This window comes from Thermobia domestica, chromosome 2 (genome assembly GCF_964235325.1).
Source record: "Thermobia domestica chromosome 2, izTheDome1.hap1.1, whole genome shotgun sequence".
In the NCBI taxonomy this organism is placed as follows: Eukaryota; Metazoa; Arthropoda; class Insecta; order Zygentoma; family Lepismatidae; genus Thermobia; species Thermobia domestica.
This window is the reverse complement of record NC_137455.1, coordinates 177,350,029-177,364,476: the sequence shown is the minus strand read 5'-3', so window position 1 is coordinate 177,364,476 and position 14,448 is coordinate 177,350,029. Positions and strand designations below refer to the sequence as shown.

The window sequence follows — 14,448 nt, the reverse complement described above, 5'->3', positions numbered from 1 at the left end:
ATTTCAGCGAGCGGATGTAGGTAAGTACATTTATTTTTAGTTACAGCTTTTCCTTGAATACTGAAGGTAAGTTTAATTAATTATAAAAGAATGGAGAAGACATGTAAGAGTAATACGTCATTTGTATTTTCATGGATACAGTAAACTTGAATGTTCCCCTCAGGGGACATTCGGTCTTAACATGTTGACAAAAATATTTTTAAAAAAATTCTTCCAGAGATGGGTGCTCAAAATAGACGAGCTGTTTTTCGTCTATTTATCAATTTTATAGAATAGTATGTTATTACATTATTTTTGTTCAAACATCTACATACTGTAATCGACTTACAGAAGTAATTGAAAGGAAAAGTACGGATCTAAATATTAAGAACTACAAAAATGGATTTTTCCCGATAATTATTACATTATTTTGAATATTCACATCAACAGGTGAGGATTAGGATCTACTGTAGTGCTGAGAAGTTGTGTGTAGTTTTAGGAAGGAATATTACAAAGATTAATGAAAGAGAACACTACTTTCAACATCTACTGCTTCGAAGGGAGACATTGAATTAATTTTAGCGAAGTTCAATAAGGTGGAGTTTTGGTTATTACGCTTTCTCTCACATTCTTATTCCACCGATTGCTTCATCATCTTTCAACCTGAATTATCACCATTTTGTTAAGATCAGAGAAGAAATGTCGCACGTAAAACTAAATATATTTTTAAAAATTACAGAGGGAAAACTATGACTATCAGCTTATAGAATATTGCACTAAAGTAGCTTAGCTTTGCAGTGGAAATTTCTTATATTGCTAAATATTGGTTTATCTTTTGTGTCTTTTCAGAGTCACCAGCCTTCGTTAACTTTGTATGCGCAGAATTGAGCGGGGAGGATACAGAATACAGTTTATCAGATAATGAAGATAACGATCCAACTTGGATTTCAAATGATGACTAAGATATGTATTTGATGAAGGTGGTGATGTTTCCGATGAGAACAAGGACAGTGTTAATTGCAGTATAACTCAATCTCCATCAGATAATGGTAATCATTAAAGAAGACAGTATTGGAAAAAGACGACCGAGTTTCATCCCTTTCCAGCAGCTCCAGATTATGAAGAAATACCACCAGTTCCTATTAACCTGCCACCAGAAGATTATTTCAAAAAATATATCCCCGAAACGGTATTTGAAGCAATCAGCTTACATACTAATCAGAGATACTCAGATGATTATGTAGATTGTTACCCTGAAGAGCCCATGGGGAAGTGTTCAAGACCGACTATATCTCATCCTCAGATGAAGTAAGGAAGAAGCATGACACATTTATCGGAATTTCCCATGCCTGTCACTAAAAACGGATGCCACTTCCTAGGATGTAAAGCAAACAAAGCCAGAATTCGTTGCTCAACTTGTAAAATGTTTCTGGGTTTGCAGGAGTCACGAAACTGCTTGAAACTATATCATGAGCTATAAACTCTACTTTGGTATTATTTTTGTCTTAGCATTGTTGTTCAACTATTTGTGTATAAATTTAGTATTTAGTTAATTTTCAGAAACATAATTTCTTTCAAGTAAAGGATTGTACTCAAAGAAAAGCTTGCATTAGGTAATAACAGTCAATCCCTAACAATTTTAGAACATTGAGAGCACCAATAGGTACATAGTTATCTCTTTGTGCATACATAATGAATGTGTTTTTGGTTCCTAAGTTGCTAAAACTTTATATTTAAATGTAATAATTAATGAAGTTGCCCTTGAATTTTTGAAGATATATAATAAAAACGTAAAGAAAGAATTTAACTATTTATCTTCTAAGAATACACGTAATCAAACAAAATGAAATCTTACTGCAACGTCTTACTGCTATACCATTAAGGGCTAAAGGAGACGAGTGATAATGAAAAGTAATGAAAAATTGGTGGAATAAGAACATGGGAGGAAACAGAAGAACCCAGAAAACTCATGACATTAATATCGTCCACTATGAACTCTCTTGGCAAGGGATCGAATCAAGGACTCTTCGAACAGGAGTAAGAACAGTATCACTGAACTACCATACCACAGACGTAAAAGAACACTATCTTTGAACTACCATACCACAGACGTAAAGAAACAAAATTAAAAATATTTCTAAACCAAGAACTCTGTTTCAATCAAAAGAATTGAAATAAAATGCCAAAATTGTAAAAAAGTTTTAAGATAATTATTGTATTTAGTAAGACCTGATGTCCCCTAGAGGGGACGTGGGGTTACTCGTAACCCACCATAAGCACCAAAATTTTGGGGTCATTTTACAATCATTTAGGATCTATATTAAATATAAGTAAATGAAAATTAGAAATTTGAGACAAAAAATCTTCCCAGGATTGAGGAGGTTAATATGAACCTGAGTGACATTTGGGAATTTCCAGGGTTCATCTGAGATCAATAAACATGCGAGTTTTGTTCGGATGAGTATAGTGAAAAAACACAAATATGATGTATTACATTTCTATTATGACGTTCAAGAATTTTGTTGTCTTGTAAACATCCGCATAGTGTAAAAATGTACTTACTTTTACTAATCTCTCCACATTCTGGACAAGAAACCTATATGCATTATACCAGGGTAAAAACACGTCCTTCAGTACATCTCGGACACCCTCTTCTTTGAATCTAAGATTTTCTGCTCGTACGACTGGCGAATTTATGAGATATAATCTCAGTGCATCGGCACCATATTTGTTAACCACCTGTGGAAATTAAAGTGCAGTATATGAGTATTGTCTGAAAACAAACACAGCGTTTTCTTATGCAACAGTTCTTGCGAAATAATGTTACATTTAAAAATAAAAAGAAAGAAAAAAGTATTCTTTACTTTTCTGCGTCTTAAAAATAATGCTGAAAAAAATAAATCAACAATTATAGACTGAAAATGAAATTCATGTTACGTGCCAAAAATGGAAAAATTCGGTTTAGTATCAAAATGTGAGCGATGTGCTTAACAATGCTCAGTTAAAATCGGACTATCTAGTACGTACTGTGGAAGCAGTTCAAATAATCGCCAGAAGAATGAGCGTGGGCCTATGTGCAACCAGTTCTGAAGTAAAATCTGGCCTTATTCCCAACAGTTTCATTTTGGCATGGATTTTATAGTCAGTATAATTCTGCTTATTCTTCAATTTCCTGTTTTATACTTTTAAGGTTTCAGTAATAGATTTTTTTTCTTTTTCTTTTTTTCTTTCTTTTTTTTTAAATTTTGAGGTTAAAGGAACAGAAATCAGAAATACAGAGGTTGTTCAGTCTACATTTGGCCAATTTCGACTTACCTAAAAATTTAGAAGAATCCATGGCGCCAGGTCCGTAAGTGCTCGATGTGTTTCCCTTGGTTCCTAACAAGAGCGCAACAGCGTAATTTCCACTATAATAGGCTTCTCTGAAGAACTGGGAGGGGAATCTTGTCCTATTCCCTTTGCACAACTTTCCAAAGTCCTTCCACAGTTGTCACACTCCGTTTTCCGAAAGCCCGCTTCAGCAATCCAAATCTACAATAGTCCATAGGATTTGCACCTGGAGATTTAACAGGTACCTCATTGAAAGGTATCACCTGTATACCACTTGCCTCCTCCATCTCCCTGTAGAATACGAGGGACGATCGTGAGGTATGTGATGCGGCCTTGTCCATGTGAATGCGCACCAGATTGGCGTCATTTCCGTACATTGTTGGAATCTCATGCTCGTAGATCGGCCGCATGATCTGCTCCTGAAATTACTGAGAATTTATTTTGCAGTTCTTCGCTACCCTACGTATCTTCAGTTTACCTCGGTAACAGTAGCCAGTAACGACCATGAACCATTTTGGGAAGGATTCTTTACAGACACGGACCCACCTTCTGCAGTTCTTGGCGCCTTTCTCTCGGTACATGATGGCTCTCGGTTTGCCGCAGTCGGAAAGGTAAATCTATGCTTCATCGAGCGTCACGACGTACATCCACCTTTGTTTTGCCAGATGCCGTTCGTACAGCTTCCGGGCGTTACACTTTCGTTCCTTTTGGTGGGCATCCGTGAGAAGATGGCCGCGAGCTTTCATGACTTCTTCCAGCTTGAGTTGATGGTGTAACGTCCGGCTCACAGTCCCCAAAGACACGTCAAGACAATTAGCCATACACCTTTGTGTTGGCGGATTTTCTTGCATTGCCATTTTGCGAAGTTTCCTAAACATGGTGGAGGTGGCCTTGGTGCATTCCCGCTTCCTAGGCAACTTCGTTGGTGGAGCTTCGTTGCCCTTGACTTTTTAATAACATTTTTTATTCCACTTAAACTGATGTTGCAACCATTCTTCTTGCACTGTTTTCTAATGACAGAAACACTAAAGTGGGCGTCATAAAGAGTGGCAACATAGCCTTCCCAAAACCGGCTTAGTTCGGGCGGCATTTTGGTCACAGAGCGGAAACCCACATACTTGGAAACAAATTTAACACAACACTCACAACTATGGTCCTGTTTTGTGCGTTATTGTCGTCCGCGCGGAAAAACAACTCCGTTCCCAGGAAGCCACTGCACAACACTGCAGGACGCCACGAGCCAGGTCGGGTGAGTCCATTCAGTCCGGAAGGGGGAAGGAACGAAATCGGTCAAACGTAGGCTGAACAACCTCTGTATTACTGAGACTAGGAAATTAAAAAAAAAAAAAAAAATCATTGAAACGTATATTTTAGTTTATTCTGTACTGTCGTGTTAAAGTACACGAGATAGTCGGAAAGAAAGTTTTCCGTACCTTTTCTCTTAAGAAGCATATTAGGTTTGCAATATGCTGTAATAATACAGTGCTGTGTGAAAGGAAAGAGCAGATCAATGCGTGCTTGATGCGTATAATAGCAAAGATGTCGATTAAGAATGTTCTACACGACAGTGCAAGATTTTTCATGGTGCAGCAATTGTCAATCACCTTGTGAACATCGGTTGGAAGCGCCTGGACAATCTGCACTACAGTCCTGATTTGATGCACGGTGACTACTACTACTTCCCTTCCGTGAAGGAAAGTATTAGGGCGTAGTTTCCATCTATGAAAACCTGGAAATTGCTATTATGCACATTTATCCGTATTCAGAAATCTCCAGTTTTACGAATGGGGGATATTCAGACTTGTGAAGCGGAGGGATAAGTGCATCATTTTTATGATGGAAACTATATGAGGAAAATATGGGAATAATGCTTAATATTTGTAGCATTATCTTCGCCTTCGATACAACTCCTCATAAATGCCAGCCTAAGGAATTTATTTTCCGATTATATGTTGTAATAATAATTCTGAATATCCACTTTTCACTTAGAAATGCTACATCTTATCCCGATGTAGGATTGCAGTAAATAAAGGCGTATAAATTTTCCTTTACAAAGTTTTCTTGCTGGCTGTAACGGTTAGAGATTTAGATCTCTATCTCGTAATTTCTCGATAACTGAAAATAATTTCCTATCCTGTAGTGTATCTTTGCTACTGACGGGGGGAGGAAGAAGTGAGTGTCTTGACGCTGAGTGGCTAGCCACCAGTGCCAACGGCATTTTATGGAATCACTCGTCCCTCGTTCGAAAGCATGGGGTCGGACTCGGTATAATTGCTTTCGAAACGTGGTAGGTGCAACATAATTTAATTTGGAGTCAATGAAAAAGTCGAATTACATACGTCGTACTTAAGTTGGATTTATTGATAATGGTTTGGAAAGGTTCAAGTTTATTAATTGTGAAGTTTTATAGGGAAATTCTACTTCGCCTAATTTTTAGTGAGAAAGTTATGGTTATATTTGAATGTATATATTTATATTGTAAAGAGCCTGTGCTAAAGATATCGACTTTATTCCATTACCTTGGTCCATTAGATTCAGTGTTCACCAAGTATGATCACCTATTTAATGAGGTTTAGTAAGTGCCATGTATTATACCATAGATATTGTATATCGGTAAGTTTTTTTGTTTTTTTTTTAATTCTTATATAAGCTATTAAGATCTGTGCTCACAAAATTGATAATTACTGTAAAAAATTCAATTCTGCATTAATAAGGATAATATTCAATTGCATTCAATTAGTATTTAGAAGTGTCTTGTTTGATTTTTGTACGCAACTCTATTCTACAGTTCATAATTATTATATTAGAAATCATTCTCTTTTCTTTCTCAGAAATCTGAGTATAATTAGTATTTATTCATTATTTTTATCTTGGCATTTAACTTTCCACTGGAGATTATTTAGCTTGATTTATGTTATAACTTTTACATTCCTCCAAAGATTTTTTTTAAATAATAATAATAATAAAAACTCTCTCTTAATATTAGAATTTTGAGTCAATTCCCGTTACAAGCAATTATCACACATATATATAAGCATTTTTTTAAAAACAATTAAAGGAAATGAAACTAATAGTCAAAATCTGTGCAACTACGTTACCTAATGTATGTTACATAGTATAAGCAATAAAGTAAACTTTCTGCGGATGCGATTCGAGTTTTTAAAAGGAAGACGAATGTTTATTTTTAAACACGATTACAATGTAACCCCTTTCTACAAAAGTATATCTTAAGCAATAATTTCACATCATTTTTGTCATAAATATACAAAACATTAATTAATAATAGCAACAAAAAGGGAAAACAATTTAATTATTTACGTACTTCCATTGGATCTGGATAATTCTTCTTCCTCTTCGACATCTTCTGTCCATCAGATGCCAACACCAATCCATTAGCAATGAGATTTTTGAAGGGAGGTTTATTAAACAATGCTGTTGATATTACAAGCAGTGTGTAGAACCTAGAACACACATATTCGGAATTTTGAATATTACTTGCACCAAAAAAAGAGATCGGCAAATGAGGTACTAACGATTAGAAATATATGTGCATTTAAGAACAACGAAAATTACTTGCTAGATTGTACAACTTCAAGGTACTTTCAAGATTACGTCCGATAGTACGAAAAAAAAAAAAATCAATTTTAGACGAGTTATCATAGCTCATTAGTATACACCGCCATCAGAATTATCTGAAACTACTGTACTCTACTTATAATTAATTCTACAGTTCAACGTTGCCTTTCTTCCTTCAAAACAGAACTAAGTATAAACTACATTTGAATAAATAAAAGACTACTCACCATCCTCTTGTCTGATCTATGCCTTCTGCTATAAAATCTGCAGGAAAAGAATCTTCGAAATCCTTCTTTCGTTCGAAAGGATAGTGAAATTGAGCAAGAGGCATAGATCCAGATTCAAACCAACAGTCAAATACTTCTGGTACTCTCTTCAGAGGAGGGTTGCCTGGAATCTTCGACGGAATGGTCAGGTGGTCAACGCTGAAACAAGAAATTTTGTTGTCAGTACATACATAAAAAAACAGACTAAATACACTTACAGCATTGCATATGGAAAATTTTAAACATTATTACTTATCACTGAAAACGTATTAACAACTGCCTTAAAAATAAACACTAAAAAATCTCAATTTCCTTCTCCCTGCTATGTTACAGATTTATGAAACAACTATCAATGTTGAATTTTGTATGAACTTTTCAATTGTTAATATAGTGAACTACAACTTTAATATGTCTATGAAGCTTCCTTCAGTACACCTGCATTAACGTGTTTGTCGTAAACATTGAACTATTGTGCCATTTTTTCCCCAAAAATTCAAAGGCCCGAGATATACAATGAAAAGGTTTATGGCTCATGTTAAATTGAACTCTTAAATCCGTGCTAGCTATATCCACTCATGTCCATCCTTTACTTTACAAGAGCTTAAAGTAAAGTTAAAATGCATAATTTTTTAGTGCGTAGAAACTCATATACTTATTGTTTCATGTAGTAATTTCGCTTCATCAAAATGATTGAATGAAAAAAAAAAAAAAAAAAAAATGCGAGAAAAGCAGTGGACTTCTGGAAATCGGATGGTTTTGTATGATTTATACATGAAAGATGCTTGAAAATATGATAGTATTTCAAAGTCAATAAGAAATACAATCTTCCGAATTTTTTGTTTAAGTTCATTGAACCGAAAATTTATTATTTTATTATCTAACACAGTAATATTAAAAAAAAAATATATTTACTCTCACTTTTTTCTTTATGCTTGTAATTTTAATAAATATGTCTATCATATTTTGAAGGAATGCCACAAGGGAAGAAGGGTTGCATAAAATATGGAAAGACAGGACTTGCTTTGATAATAGTATTATCAATAACAATAAAATATTGGGAGAAGGGCACGTCGAAGGGAGACAGGAGTTTCTACCACTGAAGTCTTTAGCAGTGTTAAACATTCAGTTTTTTTTTTTCTTTCTTTCTTTCTTCACATTTTCGTGAAAAGTTTTCACACTTTCTAGTCTAACATTCCATTTTATCTACTCTACTTTCTGATCGAATTTTTTCCTTTAAGGACTGTCGAAGTCCCCTGAGACTAGGATGAATGCGTTAACTGTAAAGAGGCGTATAAACAACAGGAAACAAGTGAATTTTATCAGATTTTATGAAAGTGTTTTATGAAGTTCTGCAATGATTAACCCTCTTCCCAAATTATATTTAAAATCAACTATTCACTTTATACATATACACTTAGGATAGAAAAATCTTGTATGATAATTTAAAACCAAGCAATCACACAATTGTGAATATCGTTAAGTAGCTACGTAAATATTTATTTGTCTAAATGAGTGTGATTTATCTCGAATCTAAGAATGTTCCCTTGACTTAAGATGGCACATACCTTTCACGATGGAGATCGTTTACTTCTTGGCCTGTAAGTTCTCTCAACTCTTTTATGCTTCCTACACACACTATTTCTTCTCCATCATCTGACACCCAGATTGGAATTGGGGTTCCCCAGTATCGATTGCGACTCACAGCCCAATCACGGGCTTCCTTCAACCAATTGGCAAATCGCTTCTCTTTTACAAAATCAGGTACCCTGTAATAAAGTAATATACCTTTAATTGCTATGTATATCCAACTACAGAGAAACTGCATATAACTTATGATATACATAATCGAAATCTAATATTGGGCAATAGTCTCTTTCAGGTTGTCTATATTCAAATCCAGAATTAAACATTAAATACATTCGGATCTATGAAACATTCACTGCTTTATTTCAATCCATAAGTGTATATTTGACCATTTTCAACAACAGAAACAACAAGCTACTTTGATTTGTTCACTTCATTTGATTAACTGCCAGCTATATCACTAACAAACACAACAGGGTGATAGAAAATAATAAAATCGCTAACAATTCTAAGGAACACACATTATTTCGCTCATTTTTTTATTGTATGAGAAACTTGATCACTGCACTCAAAAAGTATTTAAAAATAATAATACTAACAACAACAAAAATAATTTAAAAATTTGATCTCTTGTAACTTTTTGATGATCTCTTCACTTCAATCAATTTTTTCATCTTTTAGCTTTTGTCTCTTTCTAAACTCTCTTTATATTGACTCAGTGATACGCTGGCTTAGATTAAATAAAATAAACATCAGTTTCAATAATAATAATAATAATAATAATAATAATAATAATGCATTAGAGCAGGTTTATAGCTCGCTATGTTAATCTGATATATAGTTAACATTAAATATTCCGGAGTGAAAGGACTTAATCTTTCATCAAGAGTACGGAAATTCCATTACGTTAAGGTTAAAATGATAGAAATACATGAAAAATAACTATTTTAAGAAAAACAAAAACTGAAAAAAAAAAAAAAAAACAACGTTGAAGATATCACATAGGTTTGGTAACAGTTAAAAAATGTATCAATATTTACTTCCCTCACCCTCGTAATTTAAAACTTCTCCTTGCAACTCCCTTTTCTTTGCAGGTGTACAAAAATTCACAGGGAGCCGTGCTAAGTCTCAGAATTTCAGCTCTGTATGCAAAGAGAATAATTCGGAGATGATGGGGCAACGGACTTTCATTGTCCAACAGCACTACAGATGTAACAACAGTTCGCCGAGCATTCTGCAAACAGTATGGGATGAAACAGGAACCAACACGGAACACAGCGCACTCTGAATTCTTAAACTAATCGCCCATTTATTTTAATTTGAACTTGTCTTTTCTAAGGAAAGAGAAATGACTTCCACAAACTATACATACATACATGCACGAAAACTCGCTGCCACAGAGTAGTTTGGTATCACTACTCGAATACTTCAAAGGTAGTTTCAGAGCGTTCAGATTACACGTAACCTTTCTCGAGTTCCCCTTTACTACCCGGAACGCCTTATGTATAAAATCACTGCAAGGTTCACTAAGAAACATATTTACAAAAGCAAATGTTACTTCTCAGAGAAATGGGGATTAATACTTTTCCTTTACTTTTTGATCTTGGCTTACAAAATTGTTTATTATTTAAGCAGTATCCCCCCCTCCTCCAACTTCTTTTAAAACCACTCTATATGTAGTGGGACAATTTACATGATATTTACCTAATACCTACATACACATATGGTATAGCATAAAAAGATATTGACTGATTTGACTGATACATAGGGAGTTCTTACGTTTTACACCCTGACAATAGATCATTTTAATTCCATGTGATTCTAACTCTTGCAAAGCTTCCAAGCTTCCTTCTCTCTTCTGAAACTTTGATCAAGGGAAAATAAAAATGGAAAGGAGAGAAAAGGAAACATATAAAGTTTAAAAAACTACGAACTTACTGGGGAGAACAACGCTGCAGTCAATGCTAATAGGAAGCTATAGATTTAGATCTTATTGTGTTATGAAAACCACAGGTTGGAATAATTTAAACAAAAGGCTTATGAAACCAACTTTTGAGCTTTAAATATTTGAGAATAAATCTTGGTAATTTTTAAAATTTATTTTAAAGAATAGTGTAATTTCATTACTTTTCTTTAACATTAGGACTTGCTGCGTTATATAAAATCCATTCTCACGGATTTAGACAGAACTGCATAGTTTCCAGAATAATAGAGTCATTCATACTTTTGGGTTTTAGCTAGAATTGGCAGACCAGAGTCTGCAGCTGACTTTGAAGCAAGAAGCACATCAGTTTTCGTTCTCATACAATGTATCAATGGCGTTAATTATTTTATATGAACCGAAGTGCAAGTTTTTTGATGTGCTAGAAACACTTTCGTCAACTTTCATTTATGAAGAAGTAAAACTTATCTTTTAAATTCTTGCTTGAATCAACTGGAGAAGAGTGCTGGAGATGCCATACTTACTGCCCTGCAGTGGAAGACGACCAGTGGACAGTTACGTAAGTATGAGTGAGGGGGAAAAAATACTTATATTACAAGCACGTCAAAGCACATACATCAGTTATGATTGATATAATTATATCTGTTCAACCTTGAAACAATAATAGTACGTCAAACGTATTTTTCCACACTATTATTTTGATCGCCTTTAGTAACTAGGTGTTTCATTTTTCCCTTTCTTTATACATGATAGTTACTGTTTCTTCACGACAGCAGTGAACTAAATTGTCAATTAGTGTTGCAGTTATGAAGAAAGTAAAAATTATTCTTTCACGGACGTGTCAAACTTGAACACTGTTAGGTGAGAATTGGGCGGAGTAACGCTTTCCTGACAAAGGATTAAGATTCTTGGAAAAGCCGCTCTAATAGGACTGCTGTAATTTTAATGCTGACGTAATTTAGTAAGGAGACTTTTAATGGCGATTATACATTTTTCCAAGAATCGATATTACTTATTTATCAAACAGCAGAATCCATCTAAATCGTACAATATTCGCATCTATTCAGTATTTTCTCTCAGATATGCCTACTTAATAACATATATGGGATCTTTGGAAACAACATCAAAAAACTTTGGGAAATCAATTCTCACACGGTAACGTAAAAAAACACCTTTCGTACACAAATACGTCATTTAGGAGTTATTATAGCCCGGCGAAAATTGGAAAGAACGTTACGAAAAAAAAAAAAAAAAAAAATCGTAACTCGAGAACGAAATGTCGAATCTAGGTTGGGTAAAAAGAACATACTATTTATTTTGTGCCTAGATTCCAGTAATGTGCCAGTGGATATAGAAGGTGTGCTAGTTTTCAGTTCCTGATGTACCATTTTTCGTTTCTACACGATTTCACGAATCATCATCTATTCTTCGAGGCTAACCTTGTCGTTATCACTGTTCCATATCCAAGGGTGCATTAGTGAAGTCTAGGCTCAAAAAGGTTATTATTTCATTATTAGGCACTACGTCCTTTTGCCCGACCTTGAGCTGACATTTCGTTCTCCACTTAAGACCTTTTATTTTATCATTTCTCCCAATTTTCAGCGGGCTATAGCTCTGGAATGACGCACTTACTCATGTGTCTATATATTTCATATTTTCATATAATAATTCATTCCCCCCTTTTTCTTCCTATCGTTCCCGAACACCCTATATATACTAATTCTCAGATTTACAGATTTGTCCAAGATTCAGATATGTACTAAGTAATCACATGTAGCCGAAAGATACAGAATGTATCTTTGATGTGCCAGAGTTCATGTAAGATTTCAGGTAGGAACAGAATTTTCATTGCTGATTTAATACAGTGAGGAACAGGAGTATTAAGTGGTAGCGTACGATGGTTTACAGAGCCAGAAATAATGCTATTGGAACCTGGTGAACTGATCATGCATCATCCAGTTGAACACGAACCACATCTACTACATTAAACAGATTTCAGCACAACCAGAAAAGAATACTGCAATACCCAAATGCAATGTAAATAATTACCAGTAAGTCTTCTGATTTGAATTCAACAGTTGTTCTGTCATGTGTTCGACGCGGATAAACCAAGATGGAACAGCTTTGTAAATAAGCGGTGTTTCCGATCTCCAGCAAAAGGGATAACTATGCTTCACTGTGCTTGCATGAACTAATCGGTCATTTTCTTTCAGCCACTTAATTATATTCTTATCAGCATCCTGTAAAATGGAGAGAGCAAGTTCACCATTCCGAAAACAAATTAGTGTTAATAAAATTATACTTATAGGTTATTATATTAAAAGAACACAATTTTGAAGACAATATGAACACTTCAGTTGTGTTCTATTTCAATAATTTTGTTGACTTATCCACTTAACTACCTTCTTCAGCTTTAGAAGGTGTTTGTAAAAAAAACAAAGAAAATGAGTACAATGCTAACACTCTAAAGAAATAGTACACAATAACTCTCATAGTCGGTCAAAGTTAAAACTCAAATACAGAACAGAAATTGATCACGATTTCTTGGTTTCACATGCATATGCATTAGAGAAAAGTTCTCCGAAAATATGAAAAATTTTTATGCTCTATATTAATACAGAAAAATCAAAATTCATTGATAGCAAACTGAATCACTTTGTAAACTAAGACTCAATGAGTACCTTATGAAATTACATGCGAATGTATTGATATTTTTTTTAGTTTAGTGTCCCTTTCAGCAGCGAGGCTATATAAGACCTACAGCTTAATGTAGGATCCGAACCATGAGCTTCCGCCTGGAACCGAAACCTGGTCTCCTACGTACATGCGAATGTCGGAACATTTAATATTGGCATATGTAACCTTAAAACAAGCATTAGGAAACACATTACAGATTCCTAACAGGGAGCATCGCCAAACGTAGGCTTAGCTAAGCATGAACTTACAAGAATTTAGCTTAGAGACATCAACAATTATTATATACACATCCTGCATAAATTTGACGCATATTGAAAAGAGCTGTATCAGAAATCCAGATCTCAATACAGGCAGAGGAATTAATAAGGAAGGGGATACAATTACAGGCACCTTGATTAACAAATGCTAATATTACATAACGGTGATTTTACCACAAAAATTGACCTCTTAATAATTTTGAGTTATGACATTCAATATTTTACAAATCTATCATCACTAATGGAAACTGAATCATGAGAAGAAAGAAAAAAAAAGTTATAGAAATAGTTGAACTTCAAGCTACTGTAATAAGACTTTCAGTTCATTAACACTAGAAGGACCAAAATTTTTACCTCCCTAGAAGTACCGAGCCGTCATTTTGACGGCTATTTAAATGCAAGAGATATATATCATTTTTCTTTATATTTCTCTTATTTTAGCTTTAGTTTATCATGTTTAATCGACTAGCTTATGTTTTATGTAAGTTTTTGTCGTGATATAATACAGGGTGATCCACTAGATCCCGTCAATACATTAACTATAATATTAATATCGAAAGTTTATTCACAGGACAGTGACATGAAAAATTAAAATAAAGGAATAATACGTACATTCCCACGTATGAAATCCTTTTTTACTAATCACGTGATCACACTACCTGCCCTGTAGACATTGGCTGGGCTATTTTTCTTTAGCACAGACCCAGTGTATAATACACCAAAATCATTATATTTATTTCAAACTTTTTATTACATGAAGGTGAATTTACATTTTCAATACATTTTTATTTCAACTTGTATGCACTGAACTCAAGAG

At 34.3% G+C, this 14,448-nt stretch overlaps 1 protein-coding gene across 1 annotated transcript in view; it reads right to left on the bottom strand.

The window, feature by feature from the left end:
* Positions 1–14,448, bottom strand: part of IleRS (Isoleucyl-tRNA synthetase) — a 78,309-nt gene that overhangs the window by 27,905 nt on the left and 35,956 nt on the right. The window contains exons 9-13 of the mRNA XM_081747965.1: positions 12,727–12,917; positions 8,717–8,917; positions 7,113–7,310; positions 6,632–6,770; positions 2,542–2,718 (exon numbers count right to left, since the gene is read on the bottom strand). Coding sequence (XP_081604091.1) covers positions 2,542–2,718; positions 6,632–6,770; positions 7,113–7,310; positions 8,717–8,917; positions 12,727–12,917 — 906 coding nt within the window. The remainder of the gene's footprint in view (positions 1–2,541; positions 2,719–6,631; positions 6,771–7,112; positions 7,311–8,716; positions 8,918–12,726; positions 12,918–14,448) is intronic.